Here is a 27,171-nt window from a genome sequence, read left to right as displayed (position 1 = left end):
CACTAAGGACATTTCTCTCGGGTAACACGTGACTCACCCTTCTTTTGGAGCGGATCCTTTCGTATTGGACTGGCGTGTTTTCCCCTATTGCCCGGCTCCCCCAAAGCTCCATTCCAACTCTGGCGTACGTCACTGTTAACGTCACCAACGGAAGGACGTACGTTACGATCATAATCAATAAATTATATCTGAAAAACATAAAGTTTTCAATATTTTTGTTAAAACAAATTAAAAAGCATACTTCCACACATTTTTGAGAAAGTTCAATCACATTCAAAATTGCTGAAAATATTTTGTATTCTTGATAGCATCAAGGATGCTTTTTTCAGATTTATATTCTATCCGACAGTGAATGGAATATTGACATTTCCCAGTTAAGTATATCACAATGAAAGTCATTGTATATTTCACATCTATTTCATTTATTTGATATAGAATCTCCATCGAGTCCAATAATATCTCTAAAATAAAACCATCTGTAAAATCTCCTGAAAGGCATTCAATTCATGGATTAGATGCCATGTGCAAAATCTTTCCTATAATTTCACAACAGAAAGATAGAAAAGATGTATATGGGCATTGGTCGTTTTCCATCAGAATCTCTGTCACTGTCAGATCGTAAAATTGCTCTTTTTTCTTCTTGAGAAAGACGTCGTTCTTATGTGTTTTCTTGTTATTGTGATCCTTTCTTGAGAAACAGACTTTTGTAAAGAAAAAAAAAAAACAATCTTGTTCTACACACGTAAAGTTCTAAATCGATCACATGTACTTGCCAGAAATAAAACTACTCTAAGAAACTACATCTAACTACATCTGGATTTCATTGTTCTTTCTCAAAACTTCTCTTCATCGTGTAGACATATTTAAACATAAAAAAATATTGACTTTTGTTGAACTTCGGTCAATATCGTGTTTTTTGAATTGATATATTCGTTTATATTGCGAGATCGAATAATTCTGATCTATCTGATTGGCTAAGATCCAACAAACTAGACGTTAACTTGCACGTGCCTTTGAGGTAAATAAAACATTTGATTTCTCAACATCGGACAAAAATCAAATAGCAAAATTTTCCAAATTGATACGATTGATTATTATTTTTTGGTTGTTCAATGAAAACTCGCGTCTCTATTCACTTTCAACTAGGTTGCACTCGTACATGTGTTGCTGTAAAGTAGTCTCGCTTTCCCCACTTTCGCTCTCGAGACTTTGCACAACGTTTGTGATTTCAAATCGAGGCTTACCGAGAAATCGGTATTGTTTTTGATTGGCTGATAAAGAAACGTGAAAGAACTAAGGTTCGAAAGTTTGTGTACTAAGGCGAAATTTTAAATTTTCAACTTAAAGACTCTCAATTATCAATACTAAAATACATTTTGGTTCAACACACAATAAACTACCTCTGTGGGTTTGCAAGGGCATGATGTCAAAACCCTGACTGTCATTACGTTAATAAATGTTGTGTGTGGAAAAAAATACCCGGTACCTCTGTTTGCTTTTTAACGAACAAAAAAGTATATATTCTTCTCAGGAGTAGCCATTGTTATTGGTTTGGTTTAACGCCCTCTACTGGTCCCAAAATTAAAATAGGAATTCCAACAGGCTCTCGAGAGTCTGGGGAAAGCGAGACTAAGCTGTAATTTACATTTTACATAATTTACTATTATTACATAATAGTAACACCAAATCCCGTCTAAAAATAACTGACCATATATCGTTTAGTAAGTTCTGCATGCTCTATTAGCCGGTTTCGATGTTTTAAATAATTTAGTCATATAATAAACAAAAAATCGCATATCTAAGTATTTTCGACTAGGTCTTTCGTTTTATCTGTAAACAAAATTAAGTATCATAAACTAGGTATCGTTTCGTAGGCTCTTAAATCACGAATTAGAGTGGCAATGACTGTTGAACTAGTACTGTAGTATATCGAACCCCATCAAGGAACCTTTAAGTAAGTTCAATATCCTCAAGTAACCAGTTTCGATGTCGTAAATCTTGTAGTTATGCAATAAACAAAATCTCGCGTCTCTAGTTGCATTGACTACGTCTGGCATTCAAAGATGGCCGATCAGGTATCATTTTGTAGGCTCTAGTAGCCAGTTATGATGTTTTAAATTATTCGACCAAGTTATAAAAGAATTATTGACACTTTCCGGTCCTATACCTCAAAAGTGCAATGCAATGAATTTACCTCGCCCTACGGGCACAGTGAATATTGTACTTTTCTGGTAGCTAAAACATCTTATTAACCCAAAAATGTCAATGATTGTATAATATTGACCAAAAGAAAAAAATAGCTATTTTTGATACTATGATGATATTCACATCATTAAATTTTAATGATTTTCCTATGAAACCCATCAAAGATACATGTACTTCTAATACACTTCACAAATGTCGTCTAGAATATAAGCTGACGGACTTTAAAAATGCACTGGTGGACTATTTTCCATCTTCTTTACTACTTCATTAATTCAGTAAACAAAAATCTGTGATATATAATCTGTCGTGAAAAAAGTCCAATATTCATTGATCTTAAATATCATTCTTATTCCCTGCAAGGTTATATATGAAATGGAATTCAAGATCTAGAGGGGTGCGTCAAACAAGTTGTTTTTGGTCACTAATACCGGGTACACACCCATTTGTGTTGATAACGCTGCGTAGGCAACGTGTCATTGACTGACAGACACTCCGAGTGGTCTTTGGGGAATGTTCTGATACCCTTTCAACAATGCCCTCCCAAGTCCATGTGAAGATTGAGGCTGGCGGCTGTGTACACATCTACCTAGCTCGTCAAACAAATGTGCAATTGTGTTGAAATTCAGGGACCTAACGGGCCAATGGCGTTTGTATAAATGAAATTTTGAGTCAATCTTGTTGAGTGCGCGCGCATTGTTCTGCTGAAAAATTAATCCGTTGCTTTGTCGTTTTAAAATACGTAATATACAGGTCGCCGTGCATAAAGTAGTGTCTTAACTTCATGCATGCCGAATTTTAAGTCACAAGGTCTTAAAAAAGCAGAGATAAACGTCATCATTTTCGCGATATATTTTGTCCTTCTTGTGGACTTTGGTATTGGCAAAAATGGTTGATTTCTTCACAGTCAATGTTGTTGCAAAATAAAAAACCCAGATAAAGCATACATAGAGAACTTTATTGCAATATGTGTAAGTAAGTAGCATAGGTTTGATTTGAAATGTTCAATTGAAATCGCCATGGCTGCATACTAATGTAAATCAAAGGTTTGACCTATACATTGTAGCGTCAACGTTATGCAGGTAGTTCAATGTGGTTATCATTTAATTTGGCATTGTGACGTCACACAGACAAGAAGTTTAGGTTCTTGACGTCTTTTATTTTATTGATAATTATATGCAAAATTTGGGACTGTAAATATAATAAAACAATCACCGACGTTTGTTTTCGTTATGACACGAAGTTGACAGTCCAAGAACATGTTATTAATTTCGGCTTCGTCTCGGTCAATATCACGTTTTTTGCATGGTAATTATTAACAAAAGACAATAATCGTATAATATCAGAAAATGAATCACAAATTGTGATATTAGAAAATAGTTTTTTGGTATCCAAAATTCTAATTCGTGATAGCAGAGAGTATTTTCTGATATCTTAAATTGATCTTCTAATATTGGAAATTATAAGATCTGTTGATTTTTTACATCAGAAAAAGAATTTTGATGCAATATATTTTTTATATAAAAACAAACAAACAAACAAACAATAATTTCAAAGAAGATATATTGTATCTGATATAAATTCGGGGGGGGGGTGGAAAATATTTTCATTATCAGATATCAGGAAAACGTATTTTTTGAGCGATCCTTAGCCAAAATTAGTATGTAAAGAACGGTTTTAATTTCAATTTAATGGTTACTAATTTGAAATGTGCAATACAAGAAAAATATCGAAAATTTTGCTTGGAGTATATGGATTTTAGATTTTCTTTGGATATCATTTCAAAGACTGGTCATCAATAAAGAACCCTTATCCATCCCGGAGAGAATGCGAGGATCCGGTACTCACGCAAGGCCCATACATGTATTCCGGAATCAAGACCATGGAAGAGTTGTTATGGAAACTTTTCTATAGTTTCAAAAGAAAGTTAGTTATAGCTTCAAATGCTAAATCGTTTAGGGTACACCGTAAGATATGCAGGTCGTGTTGGATCTGTACCGCGACATTCTCTTTGTACTTAACGACCTTCGCTACAAACTTTTTTTTTATTAAAAATGATGAAAATAAAAATTAAATATATTTCAATTTTTTAACATCATATATTTAGAAAAACAAGTCCCTTATTTTTAGGAATTTTATGTTTGTACTAACTACATCCAAACTAAGCCAAAACAAATATATCAACCCATGCGTCCATTTTTTGTGGGTATCAAGTGTCCTTAATGGTTCATTAAAGTCCTCCAAATGCTTAAATGCCAAGGAAATATCAACAGCAGAAAAAGAGTGCTTCAGAACTATAAGCTCTCTGTTTTATTATAAAGCCATTAACAGAATACCACGTACAAAATGGAAATTGATAGCAGGAAAGTGGCTCGTCTTATCGAATAGAGGGACGATGCGGAATTAGCGACAGGCTAATGGCCTGAAAGCTAATGAGAAGATTTATTCCAAATAACTGTAAATGGTTGATATTTCATGAAACCATTACAATTATACGTACTTAAATAAAATTCGATTTAGAATATCTTTTAAAAGAGCAACACAAAGTTATAAATACTCTTTAGAAAAGAGCAGAGATATGGATTGTATAGATAAAGAATCTCGGACAACATGCACAGATATGAAAGAGAGAGGAATTACTTTCTCACCCATTGAACATACCTCCATTTTCTTTCGATATCCCCCCCCCCAAATATATTGTAAAATGTAACCCATCTCATATTTTATTTTAGGATTCAATATATTATCAAGAAAAAAAAGGCATTCAATAGAATAATCAAAAGATGAAATTGCTATTCAGGAGCTTCGCAACCTTATTTACGGTGAGGTGTGTACATGAATGTTATTGAGCCGTTTTATTTCCGTGTGCATTCAATGATCATATAACAATATCGGAATACAATAGAATTTCCATGTACTAGTCACTTAATGTAACATTTAATTTGTATTCTTTAAATCTAGAAACTTTGTTTCGATGCTATGTGCCGAAGTGCCTTAAATGTCATAGAAGTGTATGTACTACATGCGTCGGTTTAAATACATGGATTGGGTATTGATCTAAATGCGTAATTTTCTGAATTTTGTATTTGACCTTTTCTTATATTATCTGTTTTGTCGTGTACTTATTTTTCGAACGTCAAATGGAAAATTATTGAGTCATTATGGAAAAGACAAGTCAAAACAATTTAAGAATGGTAACCATCAACAGTGACCCACATCGGCCTTCTGACTGGAATCACTTCGATTTACCAGAAGGTGGCTCATTAGTTACCAGATTTGCTATAGTACTGTACGATAAGCCACAGTAATGAGCCCACCGAATTGTCTGTCGCTTTCTTCACGTTGCTGAAAGTCATTTCATTGTTTTCCGCATACTAAAATTAAAGTACCCAAGAGGCAATGGTCATTATTGAAGAGATATGTCAAAACAATACGAATGAAGCATCTAATCTCGAAGCATCAACTCCAATTAAGACTGGCGAGTTTTTCGTTCTCTTCGCTAATCACCTTACGTCAACGAATATTTCATAAATATTCATAAGGAGCTTAGCTAAAGGGTAGAAAGTATGTACAGTTAATTCATGTAATGTGCAATCTATCACTGAGGAAGGGAGGAGGGCACGATTTTTGCGTGTTTTGCTGGGTGGCTAGCTTGATTTATACACAAATTACAAAAACTGTAGGAAAATAATGATTATGAAGAAAAATGCACACGTACGTCTCGATATAAAAACAAATTTACGAAGATTGTACGCTTATGAAAAAGACTGGATATATGGCATTGAATGAAATGGCATACACATGTATACAAACGTATATGTAAAATAAATGTGCACGTTTTTCATATGGTAAATGAAATTTGAAGAATTTGAATGAAACAACATCGCTAGTTGTAAATTCAAATCAAATAATAGTTTGTACTCTCGTTCCAATTTGGTTTATCTAAAACCAAAAGTGGTTCAAAAAGAAATCACGCATGCATTTGTCTATGAGCGCACGCACGCACGCGTCGTTACAGCATTACATCTCTGCAAATGACTTACTTCCAATCTAAACTACACTGTAGGAAGAATTGTTTTAGAACACTAAAACTGATTTCTCACACTCTATTTTCCATAGTTTTTAAAAAAAACAATTTTAGGAATCATCATTAAAGTGGAAAATTAAGACTTATGGTACATAACATTCGCCTATATATATATATATATATATATATACATGCTTCAAACAAGGAACAGTACGTGTTGTGAACATATAGTAAATTAAACATACCAATATCAAAGGCCTATGTCAAAAAACAACAAAATTATGGTCCGGATAAAAATGCTCCAAAACTCTATTATTTGACCTTTATCATGGTATACCCACATACCAAATATCAAAGGCCCATGTCAAAAGAGAAAAAAAGATATGGTCCGGACAACAAAAATGCCCAAAAAATTATTATTTGACCTTTACATAAAAGTCAAAGGTCATCAAAAATGGCACATGATGCTTTGTCAACATACAAAATATCAAATGCCTAGCCCAAAAATTATATTATTTGACCTTTACATAAAAAGTCTAGGTCAAAAGTATTTTTAAAAAATGACACGTCACACACTGTCTTATCATGATATACCCACATACCAAATATCAAAGGCCTATGTCAAAACTTTAAAAAGTTAAGGTCTGGACAACAAAAATGCCAAAACAAATTGTATAATTGGACCGTTACATAAAAGGTCAGAGGTCATCAAAAACGGTACGCGACACTGTCTTATCACGGTATACCCACATACTATTCTCTTTAGAGAAGTCGAGAGGCATAGCCTACATCAAGGAAATCAACACTTACTTGCTTTTAATCCATTTTCAACATGCCCCTGTCCCGGGTTTAAATCACATCTCTGATTACGTCAGCCTGCTTTTTTCTTAACTGGTCCCCTATTTTGACAGTTCCCAAGACCAGTTAATGTATACCCGGGACAGGGGACATGTTGAAAATGGATTAAAAGCAAGTAAGTGTTGATTTCCTTGTGACAGTTTTGTGCATTACTGTTAAATGTTTGAAAACAAGTTGTCTATTGCGTAAATCCAGGCACATACGAGTCGAAACGTCAGTCGAAGCATAAACCGTCACCGACTCCGGCATTTACACGTTTTCCAGAATCAAAATATGAATGCTTGCGAAGAGAAGTCGATGTAGGCTATGCCTCTCGACTTCTCTAAAGAGAATAACCCACATACCAAATATCAAAGGCCTATGTCAAAAGACAAAAAAAATTATGGCCCGGACAAACTTTGAATGAGAAGCGGAAGAAGAAGAAGAAGATGATGAAGAAGAAGAAGATGATGAAGAAGAAGAAGAAAAAAGACTTCACACTAAAACCATATAATGATTGTAAATTGAACTAACCCGAAATCTAACATCGAGGGCTTTTCTAGATGAAAATCTGGCCATCTCAAAAAGCAGAGGACACGGCCCTGAAATTCCATGGTCTTGCCATAGATTAAGTTAGGGATAGCCAAAGCTACAGAAACCAGCCATATCACAGCAATGGCTAGCACAACCCGCACCGTCAGACGCGGCCGCAACGGGTGGATAATGGCCAGGTACCTGTGTATAGAGAAAACAGATAATCAGTGACACATTTATAAAATGAAAGTAAATATACATCAATATATAAAGTTTTGTTTTGAACATATTTTATTGATGAAATCAAAAGGATTGGGAACAAGTTCTAATAACTTACAAGTCCCTCTCCTAAAATATTACAATATGTCACGCAAGGTAATAATTAACAGGTAAAATGTACAATGATTAAACAAATATAAAGTTATAAAACGATATATCATTATCTCAACAGTATCACAATACCATTTAGAGAATATTTCTTGACTTGAAAGGGGGGGGGGGGGGGTGAAGGTACCAGAGACACTAACTTGCAATATGCGTTTCAGATTTGTACGTTTATTTTTCTGTTTTATCACCTGTATAAAATAAAACTTTATATTCTCTCTTTCATATTTTAGTTAATTTTTTTTTAAATGCCGCGCTACATAGGCTTATACTATGTATGGTTGACTGTAGGTATGTAAAGCTTGAGCACTGTGTTAGACTTTTGGACAATACTTTACACATGTAGTAAATAGTGTACGCATGAAGACAACAATAAAATTTCGATATGATAATTTCAGAAATTCTCTGTGGATTCAGAGCTAACGTCACAGTTTTGTGGTTAATGCCCGTGTACATGCAATGCACAAAATGAAGATCCCATGAGGATAATTTCATTCAAAACGGGATTTGACGCTTACGTCATTTTATAATACTAGACCACCCATGAGAAGAATAAAAGTTACAGGAAGGAAAAGATTTACAATGGGATGGTATCAAACACTATACTGAAAGCTCAACAGACAGATCATGTGATATATCTAATTTTCTGCTGTGTGTGACAAACATCTGATATCTTATCGGCATGTTTCAGTAATTCTTCTCCCCAATACCCAAAATGATGATGTTGAAACTGTTCCCTGCCCATTTATCCATGAACTATATTTTAAATCCACTTTTCTTTAGTAGGTAGACAAGAAAGTGTTTAAGTGCTTTACAAGAATTTTACGCTAAATAATCATCCACTTTTAGTCAGAATCTTATAAAACAAAAAACATTTTTTAAAAAGGTGTTGAATTCAGTCGGTAACCACAGTAACGTACATGTACTTTATCATCGACGGAAATAAGGATCGTATCAACGGTGTTGAATTTATTTTATCAGATTCATCTACAGAGAAAGTATTCTTTAACCTTGATATATTCTGTCGTTAAAAGATAACGTACTGCGATAAACGACATCCCAACCGAGCCGCACCTGGTTAACATTATGTTAAGTGGCACCACTTCGCCAGGTATTACCTACGGTAAGGACGTTCTGTCACGGAGATGGCACAAGCTTAGTTACAGAGCAGACTGTTTGGAGATATCTGGCCTCAAGGATCCTATGTACCTAACTTTTAATGTCAGATAACATAGAACATGCAAAATTGAAGGACGTGAATAATCTAATTAAAAGAAAGGAAAGAGGTCATAGAACCAATAAGGTATACGTTTGGAATAAAATCTATAATTATTGCCTTTCTGGAATATGTTCTACAGTCCTTGTGATATAATCCCAAAAACAAGCGACACCTGTTAAAACTGATGTACCAAAGCAAATTTCTAAAATAGTGGTAGTTGAGGTAAGGAAAACCCCAAGATAATAAAAAAAATTTCAATTTCCCAAAATTTATTTTAATAGCAATACTATTATAGATCTATCACATGGCACAGGTGATTATAGAATATTTAAAAACACCCCCGGGTTCTTAAAATTGATATACATTTGTGCGTGATTTCCCCCGCTTTTGTGCAGCCCTACAAATTAAAAAGAAAGAATTAACTTTAACTTCAGTTTCAGGACATTATATCTATATATAGATAAAATTTTGGAATACAATTGATTCAGTTTCAGGACATTATATCTAAATATAGATACATTTTTGCTAATACAATTGATTCGATCGTTTAAAAGAAAGAACATTTCCTTTATTCATAGAATATCTCGAATCAGAAGAATACGCAATTTCTTTTTTTAAATAATACCACTGTATATGATAGATTCAAACAACACGGAGCATTATGTTAGATCATGTGGATAAATGGCAATCTCGGCTGAATATTTGGACTGACGCCTTCACCGAATCTCGGACCAAATAATGTGCACTAAGGTAACACTGCTGTTCGCTTCAAATATTAAACCAACTCTGTATCACTATTAAAACTGCATTACTTAACGTCTATGTATGTAAATTCCATAAAATAAACCATCACTAAATTTTCCGTTCAAATGAAGACTTACATTGTACATGGCGCAATATTTCATCTCTCGAAATTGAAGAGTTCCTATAGTTTGTTTTTTTAAATTAGCTATGTACAAGTAGGTATGTGGAGATACTATATTCCAGTAATTTGATAAAACAGACTATAGGTATTCTTCAATTTCATGAGATGAAATATTGCGCCATGTACAATGTAAGTCTTCATTTGAACGGAAAATTTAGTGACTGTTTTCATTTTTGGGATTTTCATACGTACACGGTAAGAAATGCAAAATTAATTGTGATAGAAAGTTAGTTTAACAGTCAAATCACTTATTTGAAGCGAACACCAGTGTCACCTAAGTGCACATTAATTGCTAGAACCGGCCCAAGCGGAAAGTAAATTTCCGGACATGAATTATGAAGGACTGCTCCGAGATTCGGTGAAGGCGTCAGTACAAATATTCAGTCGAGGCGAATCTCAACCGAGATTACATATATGGTAGACTAATCGAACATAGTATGGTGGTATACCTCTGTCATTCACATAACATGTTAGTCAAAATAATAATTATGTAATCTCGTCAAGTCGTTATATATCAACACGACTAACTGTAGACTAACGTAATCCGATGTATTGTATTTGATCAACCACGTCTATTACTTGTAAACGAAACTCAAACTATAGGTAATGACATTGGTGTACTGTTAACATTTCTAAACAGATGTTAAGTTTGTGCTTGTATCCATATTTCACAAATCCACACTATACTCAAAAATAAACACTATCAATTGCAAATATTAAAGATGGTATAGTCACAGGATTGGTAACTAGGATTAGTAACTCATAACATGGCAACACTGTGATGTGGTAAAATCACTACACGATATGGTAACACTTTTATATGACGTACATGCAGAACTACATGTATTATATGATGTGGTAATAATACATGTACCATTACCTGGTGTTGTCAAACCTTTCTATATTGATTAAATCATTATGATGTGGTGTGTCAATTTATATATGACATGGCCAATTCATTACGTTATTTTTCCATTCACTATGCTTTCTCCTTTACATTGATACCTCATATCACTGCTTTGCTAAGCACATACCTTCTAATGCCCCACACTTAGCTGCACACTACACGTACACAGTATTTTACTACTCATTCCAGTGTGTATCTGGGTATTTTACGGGCATACTACTTTTACTAGTCAGAGCATAGCCCAGGATGTACCTGGATATTTTACGGAATACCACTGTATTCATTTTACGGAATACCACTGTATTCATTTTACGGAATACCACTGTATTCATTTTTGCGAATTGCTGTATATATTGTGTTTTGATTTATTGTTATTTAGTGAAAGAGAATTATACTTCGCAGAAGTCACAACACATCATATAATGGTGTTCTTCTACATCCTTATGTACTATTTTGTTGTGACTCTTTTATTATTTGCATTATATATTGTATTACGTGTAGTTGTTTACTCAGTAAATAATCACCAGTTTTATTCTTTATAAAGGAATCGAGTTTTCTTACTTACCGGTACACTGATTCTGGGCAGACAGGCATGAACCTTGTTACTAATCAACACTAAAGGTTAATTTCTTATAACATTTCAACTTTTGAAATAGACTAATCACTGCGTATGAATACACTTGACCTAACGAGTACAACACGGGCTTATTATCAAAATGCAATTGAAATGATTAAAATATACATATAAGAAAAGTTTATGAGATAATATATTTCGAGTCTCTTCACACCGGCATATACTTTCATGGAGAACAAGCTAACTATCTCCATTCAATATGCCAGAGTGCTTACGTGCTCCATTCAATATGCCGGTGTGCTTACGTGCTCCATTCAATATACTTTCAAAAACTGGGAAAAAAACTTTTTTTTTCAAGTATACTAATGACGCAGGTAAACGAGTAATGCACATTTTCCTACACTACTGGCGACGGTCATCTCCGCCAATAATGACTGGTCGCTGTAGCCCAGTAATATAGCGTTCGTCTCGTAATCGTGAGGTCGTAAAATTCGAGCCCCACTCGTGCCATGGCGGCCAATTTGTGTCCAGAGTAGTTTGACCCTTGACCTTGTGATCTCAAAATCCATAAGTGCCATCTACTTCTTAGGTAGAGCCATTGTAATAAGCCTAACGTCACGTAAACCAAAAATTTTCAAGAGATAGAACAGACATCTTACCATATCCAGTGTGACCCGTGACCTCAAAATCAACAGGAGACATCTACATCTACTCCTCAGATAGAATAGTGTACCAACTTTGATGTCTGTCAAGCAAAAGGTTTTCAAGAATATTGAGCAGAACTTATTTTCCTATTTCCAGAGTAAATTAACCTCAGACCTCGAAATCAATATGGGTCGTCTACTTTTTAGGGGATTGATTGAATATTGTTTTACGTCCCTCTCGAGAATAATTCACTCATATGGAGACGTCACCCCTGCCGGTGAAGGGCTGCAAAATTTAGGCCTATGTTCGCCGCGTATGGCCATTGAGTAGGGAGGGATCATTAACGTGTCACTCCTGCTGCGACACGGGACCTCAGTTTTTGCGGTCTCATCCGAAGGACCGCCCCATTTAGTCGCCTCTTACGACAAGCAAGGGGGTGCTGAAGACCTATTCTAACCCGGATCCCCACGGGATCTCTTTAGGGGAAAACCTGTACGAGACGTTTGGTGTCGTCAAACAAAGGGATAAGCTATTGAGTGGACAACTCTTGGTCTATTGATTGACGTGCAGACCAACCGAAAGGTGCAAACCAAAATGCCCCTTTTTTCAAAGGATCATAAAAATGGAGGTAGACGTTGGCTCGATAAAAAAAATCTCACGGCCCTAAGCGTCATGCATACATGTAGGTCAAAATTTGTAAAACTTCGCCTTCCATTGATGAGGCGTCTGTATATGATCATATAGGGTTCATGGCGGGTGTAACGGTCGACAGGGGATTCTTACTCCTCCTAGTCATTCGATCCCACCTCTGGTATATGCAGGGGTCAGTGTTTGCCCAACTCTTTATTTTGTATTGCTTTTAGGACTTATGAGATTGATTACTGTTCGTTATCTTCTCCTTTCATAAATAAAACATTTTCGAATGGGACGTAAAACAAAAAACAAACGGACAAAACAATCAATGTCACTGGTATGGAAATTGTATTCTAACGTGCGGCTAGTTGTATACGGCGTGCCCAAGCGTTAATCGTGGTCAATGTTTTCCAGTAGAATTTTGTTGGGATAATAAACATTCAAATGATCTCGATTTTCTTAATTTTTTTTTTTAGCTTTATCGCTTGTAGCTTACGCGAATATCGAACCCAATCAAAAAAAAAGTTCGAGGAAAGTTTCAAGCACCAAGCGTTCCGTGGGTTAGAATAAGTCCTCGTTACCCTTTGCTTGTCGTAAGAGGCGCGGACTAAATGGGGCGGTCCTTCAGATGAGACTGTAAAAACCGAGGTCCCGTGTCACAGCAGGTGTGGCACGATAGAGATCCCTCCCTGCTCAAAGGCCGTAAACGTCGAGCATTAATTTTGCAGCCCTTCACCGGCAATGGTGATGTCTCCAATAATAGTCCATATGAGTGAAACATTCTCGATTAGGACGTTAAACAATATACAATCAATCACCCCCACCCCCATTTTTTTTAATAATATCGGATCAACACATTTATTTTCTTTTTACTTATGTATTGTAAATAATACATAAAAGATCATCGAAAATTTATTTGTATAAATCTCGTTACCAGTGATTATATTTCCTTTTACAATCGTTGAGTTTTGCTAATACGTAACAGAGAAGAAAAATAACATTTTTAAATGATCTTTAATGTGTATTTACAACTCATAAATAAAAAAAAGTGTGTAGATCTCAGATTTAAAAAAAGTTAGACGGAGAGGGGGTGGGGGTGCACGATTCATGCCCCAATTGCGTGTGTACATGTTAAATCACCCCTTTAGGAACCCAACCACGTAGGACATCTGGTGAAATACCGAGCCCGATACGTACGATCGAAAATAAGTGATAAATTTCTTCAGAACGCACGCGCCATTTTCACAATTCAAGTGTTATTGATTCGTTACCTCGAACTAACCCCTGACATCAGTGACTATCAAAAAGTTGGGCTCGTTCTGATTGTTTCCACAAAAGAGTGGGAACCAATGAGAATGCGGTTCTATTTATAACAACGCGAAGCGAGAGATTCAAATAAAACACGTGTATTGATACCTATGGCATGTCAAACGTTGCAATATTTGATCTTTTCCATTTGTATTGTATAATTTTCCATTTGTATTCTATATTTCCCTTTGCATTGTATAATTTCCATTTGTATTGTATAATTTTCCATTTGTATTGTATAATTTTCCATTTGTATTGTATAATTTTCCATTTGTATTCTATATTTTCCCTTTGCATTGTATAATTTCCATTTGTATTGTATAATTTTCCATTTGTATTGTATAATTTTTCATTTGTATTCTATACTTTCCATTTGTATTGTATAATTTTCCATTTGTATTCTATATTTTCCCTTTGCATTGTATAATTTCCATTTGTATTGTATAATTTTCCATTTGTATTGTATAATTTTTCATTTGTATTCTATACTTTCCATTTGTATATGATGCCATTGCCTTCAATGGAACGTAGCTATAGGTGATACTGGATTAAATTGTGAATATGTTAACTTTTTTTCGTTTCCAGGGTATGTTCAGGGGTCTGTGTTTCTCCTTCTTTCAATTCTGTATTATTTATAGGATTTATTAGATTGATTACTATTCGTTATCTTCACTTTTTCACCTGTAAATCATGTAGTTATCCACATGTGTTTGTATCTATTACGACTTTCCATCAACCGATTGGGAGGAAGTAAAAATAATGCATTGTATTTCCCTGCTAGTCTACCAAGGCTGAAACTCACCCGCTAGCCCCTCCACAAATGAAAAGGAAATGTTTCTCTTCTCTTCATCAACGACATGTGGTTACTACTGTCTCTATAGTCGAAAATTCTGATGCAAATTGTTTAGCTTTGCCTTTTTCATTGGAACCACCCTACTTCTTGCAATGGTTACCGACAAAAACTTTGCTCAAGGTTAAAGTCTGATGTTATATAAATTTAATTCTTTCATTTAAAAAAACAAATATAAAAATTACACCAGACTGCATTCGAGACTTGCTGTTTAACCAGACATGCGCCGCCCGTGTCTAGTTAGGTGGCGGAGTGAGGATCTGCTGCTTACTTGAATCTAACAAACCGTGCAGTAATGTAATTTTTTCAATTTTCAATAAGCATACGGTTCTAATCAATTTCAACAGTGTCACAAGGTGAAGGCTATTCCTGGAAATCGCACCAAATCCCTCATTCTGTTGTGGACACAACACAGGGACTTTGCAGCAGCGGTACACTTGGGAGCAGATACAAAACAGTGCACATGTTGATCCTTGATGTCGACGTTGCTATTGTTTAATGAGACACTACAGGTCATTTTCCACATTTTAATCATGTGGTTTTTAAAACACGTATTGATAAAATGATAAAAATCATATCGATACTGACAATTTGAATGCATCAATTTGCATTCAACTGCGCTTTGAAGATCATCCGGAATTTAAAGGTTCTTCATGCCGACTCCGACTTTTTAAATGCATGTTTACATCACGTGATTTTGAATGACAGCAAAGCTGTTGTGTTGAAAATATCTGAAATACCTCTTAGGGGGTTCACACTCACCTTTCAAGTATGAGATTATTCCCTGCTTCTTATAATTTTACTAATATGTATACGGTGTGACCGTTGGACCGAGCGAAGCATGTAATGTCCATTGGAGTGTCCCAAGTGGTAATCATAATTCCGTTATGATTCATTTAAAAATATATATTTTTAATGAAATTTTCCTTACGCTAAAAACCCAGTAACATCTCAATATTAAAGGGGTTTATATGGGGACAAGAGTTTTACAGGATCCGCCTATTCATTGAACGCGGGAAATAAAACACAAGGCGACGTAAACTGTGTATTGTGACGTCACATTTAGCCTCAACCTTTTTTCTCTTTTTCAAAGCAAACAATTATAAACAACAATAAAACATTCCGTATGCAATGAAAAAGGCCGTTATAAAACTAAACAAAATTAACCAATAAATTCAAAATGGTAAAAATGTAACCGTAATTTTATCGTATATTCTTATTTAAAGAAACTCATGAACTCGTTCATCTATTTAGTCGTATTACGGTTTTATATGTAATTATTTGCTAAAACCTGTCACAATGATAATTATACTATTCACTTTGAACAAACTGAGTGTTTAAATTACGAATTGCACGTCAGAGTCTTCTATTATTGGCATTATTGGCATTCAAAATAAAACACGAATAACTGTTGAAGCAGGTAATGAAAAAATAAATGGTGGCGCCCATATGGATCACGAAAATTTCAGTGAACGTATATAGAGATTGTCTCTTTTTCTTTTGCTGATTTTGACTTTTTTCTTTTACATACGTATTACCTTTAGAGCCTTGCTTCGCGGACGGGGCTTCGCTCGGTATTAAGTAATTATATTTAACAAAAATCCTTCTATGTACCTATTCACCAATGTTTTTAAACTAACACGTGACATGTTCAGATAAAAATAGCACTTATTTTTAAAGCAGTGTCTTCGCTAGTCTCAGTGGCAGAATTAGAGGGGGCAGGACCCCCTCCTCTTTTCGCCACAAAGCATGAGTTGAATTCCAGATTCTAAAATGGCTGAGTACTATGACTAATACTTGAATTTCACATGCCCCCCTCCCCTCGGAAATCCTGGATTCCCCATTGAGTCCTGCGTATGTTTCTCGTACGTTTCTCCTACCTCTTAGATCCCGTGGGGATCCGGGTTAGAATAGGTCCTCAGTACCCCTTGCTTGTCGTAAAAGGCGACTAAATGGGGCGGTCCTTCGGATGAGACCGCAAAAACCAAGGTCCCGTGTCGCAGCAGGTGTGGTACGATAAAGAACCCTCCCTGCTCAATGGTCATAAGCGCCGAACATAGGCCTAAATTTTGCAGCCCTTCACCGGCAGTGGTGACGTCTCCATATGAGTGAAATATTCTCGAGAGGGATGTGAAACAATATTCAATTAATCAATCCTACCTCTTAGTTTTCCAACGGTCATACTGATCCCAACGTAAATTTACGTATGAGTTCTATTTTTTTTTTTTAACTTTTTTTCTTGCCAAATTTGTCAGAATTCTGGGTCTATCCACTACACTTTATCTCACTGGACGACATGCTGCACTGTTTACTGTCTATGCGCGGTACATAAAATTGCCGAAATACCCGTGATTTACCGAAATACCCTCACAAAACATTGAAATACCCCACCCCCCCAACCTACCGAAGTACCTTTTTTTCCTTTTCATTTTATATTAATGTAATTTAAATACTTGTGTAAGAAGTTTTTAAAAACCAAGAATTTAATAATTCATGGAATTTTTCTTGTATATTTCACACCGGAAACGGCTTGAGACAAGAATTGTAACTCTCGTTAACTATCATAAAGGTCAACAAGATATCGCCACATACAAACATACTTGTACAAATATTTAATTTATTTTAGGTGAACAATTAATGATTGTTTTCTCATTATAATTACTTGCAAGCTTATTTTGGCGTTTGATATTTCGGAATGGCACACTAATGAAATCATTGCATGTGCTCTTCTACCCGCAAGAAAAGCCGAGCAGGCAATTTTCTCCCCCTCGATAAAGATAAAGAAAGCAGTATCATCTGCTTGGATCAAACTAATTCTATTCTCACAATTAAAAATTAAAGGGGGGATTTAATGAGGAGATGAACAATTTACTTCTCAAAATTTGAAATATACAAGAAAAATTCCATAAATTATTAAATCCTTGATTTTATATAAAAAAAAAAAAAAGAAAAAAAAAGCAACTTCTTACGCAAGTATTTAAATTACAATAATATGAAATGAAAAAATCCGGTATTTCGGTAGGTTAGGGGGGTATTTCGGTGTTTTCTGAGGGTATTTCGGAATCACGGGTATTTCGGTAATATTAGTTACCCGTCTATTTGCATGCGTCTGAAGACCGAAAGGAGACTCAATGTTTTTTGTATAAGCCGTCAAAAAGTATTAATTTTTTGCGTTAAAACGAGAATTTTCAACTTTAGATAAGTATTATTTTCGCAAAGTTCATAAATTCAAATTTGAGAAAATCTGGGGAAATTGTCATTTAATAATTTTTGCTAAAATGAGCTGTACTGTTTCTTTTAATTTTGTTGCACGATGAAGAAGTTATCGATAAGAACACTCTAGCAGGGCCACTTTTAGCTTCTCTGGATAACTATTTTGACGGACGTCGAAGTGGAGCTTTCGAAAGGCGATAAAGATCTTTTGAAATAATTCAAACATAAAATTCAATGTTTGCTATCAAATGACTCCTTGGAAATTATGAATGACAAGTCAGGTTTCTCTGTTGCTATTGGATCTCTCTGCGATTCAGTAACTTGACACAGTAGACAAACCCGGAAAAAAAGTTGGAGAGGGGTTAACAACATCCTCCGTCAAACATATCATCGCAGTGCACGATCTGTCGGTCAAAACCCATCGTCACTTTATTGTATACTGATTACTCGTAATTCATTAATGTCTGGAGTCTTAAAAAGGCCATAGATGTTGGAAATAATTAACTTATACCCTTGTTCCTGAGAGGAGCTCACCCAAGTGTTTTGTAGTTCACTTATTATTTTCTTCCGACCCTCTTTGATCACCTAGTAGAAAGCTCTTGTGTTTTAATTACAAACAAGATGGGCTGTGTAAAGGCATTTCCATTCCATGTCTCTCTGAAAATGTCGGTTGGATTAAAAGAGGAAGAGCGCGATGCATGTTAGCTGATTTTTAATGAGATCTAGGTACACAGCATTTAGGTATGAATATATTTCAACTGCATCAGTAATATTCTGCATTCAAGGGTATAAAAATCAGTTTACTTGCAACTATGTGTAAATGAAATACTTATTGACGACTTGATATTGTCGGTGTGTAGAAAATGATTTTGATGAAGAATGAATATTCGTATCTTTTGGTTTCGCATCCTTTTAAATAGTTTGTGGATGTACTATAAAGTCTTGATCTTGAAATTGGCTTTCAATTCTTTTATGGCAAGTTGATTGATTTAAAAAGAAAATTAAGTATGCAGAAAGAGTTTACAACTAACACCAAAATTTTTATCCAGTCCCAAATCTTGTTTTTAAAAACGACTGTTTTATTCACTTATCAACGTCTATTTCAAATTAAAAGTGAAAGTAAGTTACGAACAAAATTCTTGAACTATTTTAAAACAAGACCCTAATCGCAAGAAATTAAAACAAAAATTAATGCGATGACCTTGAGCACATTCAGAGGACATGGTAACTCAAAAGATATGTACATTGTAAAGTTGAAGTCCGTTTTTTTGAAAAAGTTTTGTTTCTCGTAATGCAAATCATTATTGTTTGTCATCGATTCGTTTATATCGAACCCCCCCCCCCTTCCTAAATTAAAGATACGGCTATATAATCAGGATCACCCAAGTATGTGTTGATGGTAACAACCTAATAAGCCTTAACAAAATCAAACCACGCCCCTCTTTGTGGTACTTCGTCACCTCAGATAGTAGTGAAGATATGTTAAGAACAAGTATAAAATGTATTACTGATATTTCATATTCCGAAGGAGAAGTCATACTATATCTTACAATACTTTAGATAGTAGTGGCCCTCGAGTCCTATATGTTAGTTCTTATCAGCGGTAATTAGGAATTCTGGCATACGCTTTAGATTTATGTTCAAAATGCGAAATTACAAGATGTATAAAATCTGCTAAATCGCTTATTATCCACATATTACTGAATAATTGTCTAAATGATATATAAATTCTTCGAACCACGTTTTCTCCAGAGTATAATCAAAATGCGAATCTAGAGAGAGAGAGGGGGCAATTTACAAAAATATATTACTTTTAGTTAGATTGAGTTGTGTCCATTGGGAGTCGATGAGCAAACATAATTCCAGGATTAATTTGAAATGATTACCCTATATTCTTCGGAACTATGTTCTATCAATTAGGACACCGACATTCAAAGACCGAGTTCATAATTTCAGAGTAAAGGGAGTAGGAACTCTTCAATCAAAAATGCGTACAAAAATGATATATATTTCACCCATGAGCTAAACACTGTATATCCATAATTTATGGCTAAATGGGCTACGAAATACAAATTCAATATAACAGCGACATCTCTACACAGATCAGCAATAACTGTCACGTATAGCTGAACTATTTCATCCGACTTGGGTTAAAGACTGGCAAAAAACCCTCACCATATATCAATAAAAAATATCTATAACAGAAGTATACATGTAGCTTATTTCTTTGATTAGGGGGAACCTAAGGGTCTTTGTTGTTGATATTCAATCAAGATTCATTTTAGCCGTTAATCAATTGTTTATTTATTGTATGATTGATCTGCGTATTCTTGTTTTATGTTGCGATCTAAATAATTTCCAAAAAATAAAACCCCCGGCATTTGCATTGGTTTACCAGGAGGAAAACTAATCACCGCCTTCGTTCTCTCATCGGAACCTTGAACACAAAACTGCCTAGACACGGCCCTCATTATATACACTATTATGTCAGGATTTCATCTTTTCTTCCGGAAATCGGTGATATTCCCAATGAAATATACATTATTATCTTATTCCGAGAGACACATTGTGTCATATATAATATTATATATATATATATATATATATATATATATATATATATATATATATATATAACATAAAGCCGATTGAGTGTATAAAATCAAATGCTACTGAAGAAGTGAAGAAACTAGTCGAGTATACTCAATCGGCAAGGAGACATATCAATGGTGACCATTTGAAAATTCTTGCATTACAATTAATATGGCATTTTCTATTGCAAACAGTATGAGTAAGAGCAAGCAATCATTTTCAGCTATTGCTTCACGAAGATAACACTAAATCCTACAGATATACTTCAGAGGAAATTCGAGAAACGCAGAGCCTTCTTAATTAGCGTTGTAAAGAAACTGTTTTGCTTACATAACATAAACCAAATGTATGTTTCGACAATTCTGACATGGAAAATCGCACTTGTCGGGGCGCCATCGCGTGGCAATTGACGGGATTTCTGATAGGGAACCGCGGATCCTAATAAGCATGATAAATTTATATAATAAATAATCAATTTCGGAATGTTGAGGCGAAAGTACAAGAAAATGAATATTTTTTGAGAATTAAATCTATAGTATTGTGTAGTAAGAGATCTAGAAAAGTTTTGAAAGAATCATAATCTACAGACTTTTTAAACAAGGAAACATTATTGTGAATGAAGTTTCATACTACTTCAATTTGACGCCAATGGTCACCATTAGTCCTCGAGACATGCAAAATGTCACACGACTTCAATAACTAAAGAATTATACTAATAATAGTTTCATTAATTTTTGCGTTCCAATAATTCATCTTCGTCCTCTGAAGAAATTTTATCAACATATTTCCTATAACCCCCTCTATTTTTTCTATTGAGATTTAGATTAGATTGTGCATTAAATTTTATAACATTGATTTTATAGCAAAGTACATTTAAAAAGAGCTTGGTTACCAGGGAAACTTCATAAAAATATATTCCATGGTAACCATGATCCAATATCGTTCATCTTTGATGTATAAGATTATTTTACATTTATTGTAAAATACATTTCTACGGTGAAATCAATCTTCTGATTCGTTGTGTGCATGATATTTGGCAAGGCTGAAAGTTTAGCCTTTAGACTTTAATTCGATAAAGGTGTCCTCTTTCATACTCCGAGGGCTTGAACAACAAAGACAAATATGTTGTCATTCAAACCAAATAAAATGTGATCTGGAATCGCGGGAGATATTCTTAACCTGCGCATTATTCCACACGGAGATGGTTTCTATTGTATCACTTGAACAATGATGTATCTATGTTCGGGTGTTTTTATTTCAGGAAATGACATCTTTTCAGTAAATGACATCTTTTCAGTAAAAAAAAAAGTCTAATGAAAACTCTGTGAATTGCAAACTACACTCAATAAACATATTACCGGTCGAGGAGGCCGAGGTTAGGGCGGTCGCAACCCGAGTTCGATTCTCGATCCCGCCGCCACGTCAAACCTAAGTAGTGACTGTTCCATCGCCAAGCGTCCGGCATTAGAAGTGAAAATCACAGGTCTTACGGATATGATTTGAAAATTGTCCTGTAGGCGTTGGAAAAATTAAAGAATCCTCGCTGCTACGGCCGTAAGAGGCATGCATGTACGTCAAAACTTTTGCCTCTTCACCTACAGCTGGTGAAGTCTTTACAGGAGTAAAATATTCTCGAATGGGACTTAAAACAACAAACAAGCTATAGACATATTCATGTTTACTACGTACAGTGTCTTTTTTTGTGGGTATCACTTCGAAAGTCCGAATCATGATGTAGTATTTGCAATTTGAATTAAGTAGTTTAGTGTAGCCTACTAGAGCTTCAGTAAATGAAATATTTTTTCGTAAACTCACATTTTGTACTACGATGAAAGATGATTTATTTCAGTTCTAACCTATCTAACCTATCAATTGAATTATGCAAAGTTCATGTACACCTAGGAAATACTGGAGAAACCATTACCCGCGCGACAGTGCGTCTCGGACGTAAACTACCTCTAATAACGAATTCACAGAAAGCTCATTAGAAGTCTCTGTTTCGTTAAGCGTGGCAGTTGCCAATGTCTATAGAACCTGTCATAACAAAATTTATCTCAAATTAATGAAAAAGATACCTCGGACATCGCAACATCATAATTAATTAGACATCAATATCCACACGAGGATTTATGTCATCCAACACGGCCCTCTGACAGAGCTGTGTCATTCATTCCAGATTTGAAGAAAGAAAATACATGGACCTTTAAACTTTCTTTTAACAAACTCAGAAAGCTGCAGCTGTGTATTTAAAATCGAATTCTTTTTAATATATCTACGACAATGTGGTTTTTTTCTGGAGTGGTTCAAGTCATCAATATTTTTATGTTTTACCTGCGATAAGATAAACCAAGAATCTTAGTCATCTGCAAGTTATATCATATAAAAGTTCTAAACATTGTTTGCTATGTATCGAAGGCATGTTAATATCTTTTCTACAGTTTTGTTTCGTGCAGATATCGGTCTAGTCTGTAGAAATCTGCAGAAATCAAGGACAGTGTAGTTGATTTAATCAAGGAAGAATTACAAAACAGACTTTTGAGAAATTGATGTATGTCACATATGCTGTTTAAAGTGTTGTTTTAGAAGATAAAACAGTTACATTGATGTAAAAACTCACCTATCGATTGCAATAGACATGAACGTCAAGACACTGGCCGCAAGAGTACAAATACTAATAAAGTTACAGAATTTACAGTAAGCCTCTCCGTACCACCAGTCCTGGTAAATTAGAAAAGTGGACACAAACGCAGTGTTAAACAGGGAAATTAACGTGTCGGCCACCGCCAGGTTTACCAGGAAGTAATTGGTGAAGGTACGCATCCGCTTGTGTGCCATCACAATCCATATGACGGCGAGGTTGCCGCCGGCCGCCACCACGATCATCACCACATATGCCGCTATAAATATCACTTGTTGCCACACTGGCATGAGGATAAATTGTTCATTTGGTCCCGCCACTGTCGAATTGTTTTTCTCCATTGTATATAATTCCAAAGATGTTTTTGCTCACTATTTTACGCGACAGTGCGATATCTTTGACACATAAGAAAAATGGAACATTTTTTCAATTTGAATCTGATTATAAGAAGAAAAAGACATCTTCAAAGAAGTCGATGGCGATCAAAGCGCAACAGGTTACATCTGTTCTAATCACCCTGTGCAAAGATAGCTGTGAAATACAGCACGTTCGTGTCTTTCTATGAATGAGCAGCGTGATTCCTCTCATTGGCTGATTCTGATGCTGACCGCGCGCGCAAGTCGCTCCTGTAACAACAGTTTTCATAAAATCACCGCTAACGATCCGTCATATAGGACTCTATGTAAATACTTTCACTGCAAAAGAAATCTGATTTATTTTCACTGATAGCAGACGGTCACCTGCAAGGCATTTGTATTTTGGAGATATGTACGGCATCTGCACATATTTGGCACAGCATTACAATGAAAATGAATTCTCGTGTTTTAAATCCTACTTGAAATTCAAAAAAGTTAAATCGGGCATACAAATGCGTTAAACAAAACAATCTATGTGGCCAAAATATAGTGAAAAGTAGATCTAAAAGCAATTATTAGTATTGCTATACAGCATATGCTCTCTCTGGTTAATCTAATGAAAACCATATCCTAGGCGTATAGTGGGTAAAATGTGCTCGCTCTCGTGCATAAATCAATAAACAGCATGTCTTTTCCATTGTTTGTTTGCCCGTAACAAGCATGCATGTATCGCGAAAACCTGCGAGTCTTGTTATGAATAATTACATATATATGTAATGCACCTTAATATTCACATGACAATATGCTGGCCATCGATGCGTGTAAGAGACGGATTACAGAACGATTTCTTTCCATTACATAAATAAATTCAATTCTCCTGTGTATCACTTATCATTTTATGTTATTAATGTTAGTAACCAAAGAGAAATGTCCCTCACAGACCAAACAATATACATGTATACCACACAGGCATCGATACCGGGAAAATAAGGACACTTTTAGATACATTAGCATCAAAGTTAATATTTGTCAGTTGTCGTTTAAATCAAACTAGAAAGATTTTCGAAATTTAAAAAAATACTAGTGGTTTCATTTGTTCCATGCATTGTAAAATTCCGAATATTATATAAAAATTTAATTAAGCAACATTGATTTTATGTTTCAAATCGCAGGATTATGAAATTACATTGCATTCGATCGCAAAAATAGCAGCAAGGGAAAAAAATGTCGTTATTACGAAATGACATTTCAAAATTACAAGAAAAGATTTCAAATTTTTGAGATCATTGTCTTCAAATACCAAGAAAAGATCTCGAAATTACAAGTAAATTCTCTGGTTACTATGAGGAAAAGTCTTGTGATTACGAAATACTAGTAATATTATGTTGACATTTCAACTTATTACATCAAAATAAGCTGTTAACAGACAAATTGTTATCATATCAACTACATGTAGAGTGTTACTTGAAGCTAAGGAAAATATTGTAGGTAAAATTGTAGAAGACAAGCTACTACAACCTAAACGTGAAATCATGGAACAATGCTGAAATAACATGATACATCATAATTATGATAAGTGAATGAATGCGATATATAGAAAACTCTTTCAGATCTGAAATTAAGACACTTGTACCGACGCATGTCAGATTTATTAAACACGCATAATACGCAAACGTTTGATTTAAAACTCAATTGGAAATTGCAGAACTTACAGAGAGCACTATGATAAATCTTCATAAGAAATATATAATCTATTGTTAACACATGAGTAACTTATTTAACTTTCCTTTAGCGTATTACATGTATACAGAGTCCATAAACGTATGATCGGTCGCGGTAACCCTGTGGTGAGGGGCACTCGCTTCGCAGCCGGGAGGCCCGGGTTCGATTCTCGTACCCGGCACAAAGTCAAACCTAAGGGAGACGTTTAAGTAGTGATGGTTCCGTAGCCAAGCGCCAGGCAGTAGAAGTGAAAGCTGTAAAAGGAGAGGGGTTCCGATGATGTGGAACGTGTTCACAACGTTTATAAAACTTGCATATAACGTATGAAAGGCGTGTTTTGAGCGCGCTTTGACGATAAAGTGACATCATATATAAACACGACGGTTTTTTTCACCTCAAGTCTTTATAGAAGTGGGTCTCCGAAGAAAACAAGGAGAGTTGCAGGAAGAACACAGGTCAAATATATATAATTGAACCCCATAACGCATGTGAATAAACTATCTGTAAGTTATGAAAGTTGTAGAGAAGGCAGTCATCCGTTAATAATCTGGCCCTGGAATTGAATCTGGTGGGTAGGTCATTAATGTAAGCCAGGAAGAGCAGCGGCAGAGGACCGTTCTGTGGGGCACTCCAGATGTGACTGGTGTGGTTAATGAGAATTTGAGAAATGACAACAGTAGTGGTTGTGTTCAGCCAGGCAGGAAACTCCAGATCTAGTTAAGCAGTCAAACGTGAACACCATATTGATAAAATATGGCGAGCAACCTTTTATGTGGAACTTTGTCAAATGCTTTTTGAGAAATCCAATAGTATTGCGTCGATTTGAGTGTTGTCGATGCCAAAAGCGAGACCCTGGATTGTAATCAGTTGGGATTTCTTCCTATACCTATGCTGGTAGTCGGTTAGGATGTTCTGCTGCTCAAAGAAATTCTTAAGCTGGATATCTACCACCATACAAAACAGAAGTCAAGGACACAGTCGACAATTTGAAGGCTTGCTTTTTTCGCCTTTCTTGAAATGACTTACAGTTCTTGGTCGATGGATGACAGGAAGATCCTTGTGATGCTCGACGCTTACGGCCTTTGAGTTGGGAGGGATCTTTATCACGGTCTCATCCGAAGGACCGCCCCAATTAGTCGCCTTTTACGATAAGCAAGGGGTACTGAGGGCCTATTCTAATCCGGATTTTTCACCATCTGTAGGTGAAGTACCAGAAATTTAGACCTATGCTTAGGACCGAAGCAGTGGGGGTTCTTTAATGTGTCAATGCCTGCTGCGACATGGGACCTCCGTTATTAAGATCATATTTGGAAAACCCATAATTCTTGCTTCTGAATGCCGAGCGTTTGGCGAAGGCGCAATCGCTAACTATGTTAACGTCTTATGTTTGAGGGCGCTCGAACTCACGACCTCCCGGTTAAGAAGCGAATACTCTACCACTGAGCTACCGCGACCGGTAATTATAGAGTATGTTGTACAGTTCGTGTATAATATGATAATGGGATTATCACTTTTATCCGGGTTTTTTAATTCGAGCGACACAAAAAATTAGAGTGAACAAGCACCAAAAAACCTCCCGAAAAGTTTCGTACTTTATAAATAGCA

General features: G+C 35.4%; 1 protein-coding gene across 4 annotated transcripts in view; it reads right to left on the bottom strand.

Moving 5' to 3' along the window:
• Nucleotides 1-24,130, bottom strand: part of LOC125670913 (tachykinin-like peptides receptor 99D) — a 40,512-nt gene extending 16,382 nt beyond the window's left edge. For 2 of the 4 annotated variants that reach the window (XM_056161925.1, XM_056161926.1), the window contains exons 1-3: nucleotides 23,468-24,065; nucleotides 7,601-7,801; nucleotides 38-188 (exon numbers count right to left, since the gene is read on the bottom strand). In XM_056161925.1, the coding sequence (XP_056017900.1) occupies nucleotides 38-188; nucleotides 7,601-7,801; nucleotides 23,468-23,829 (714 nt within the window). In that variant the 5' untranslated portion in view covers nucleotides 23,830-24,065. Of the gene's footprint in view, nucleotides 1-37; nucleotides 189-7,600; nucleotides 7,802-23,467 lie in introns of all 4 variants that reach the window. The other 2 variants (XM_056161924.1, XM_048906345.2) reach the window with 2 other exon arrangements.
• Between the last annotated feature and the right edge of the window lie 3,041 nt (nucleotides 24,131-27,171).

Source organism: Ostrea edulis, chromosome 4, assembly GCF_947568905.1.
Source record: "Ostrea edulis chromosome 4, xbOstEdul1.1, whole genome shotgun sequence".
In the NCBI taxonomy this organism is placed as follows: Eukaryota; Metazoa; Mollusca; class Bivalvia; order Ostreida; family Ostreidae; genus Ostrea; species Ostrea edulis.
Note: the sequence above shows the minus strand (reverse complement) of the source record. Positions and strands in the feature narration are given on the sequence as shown.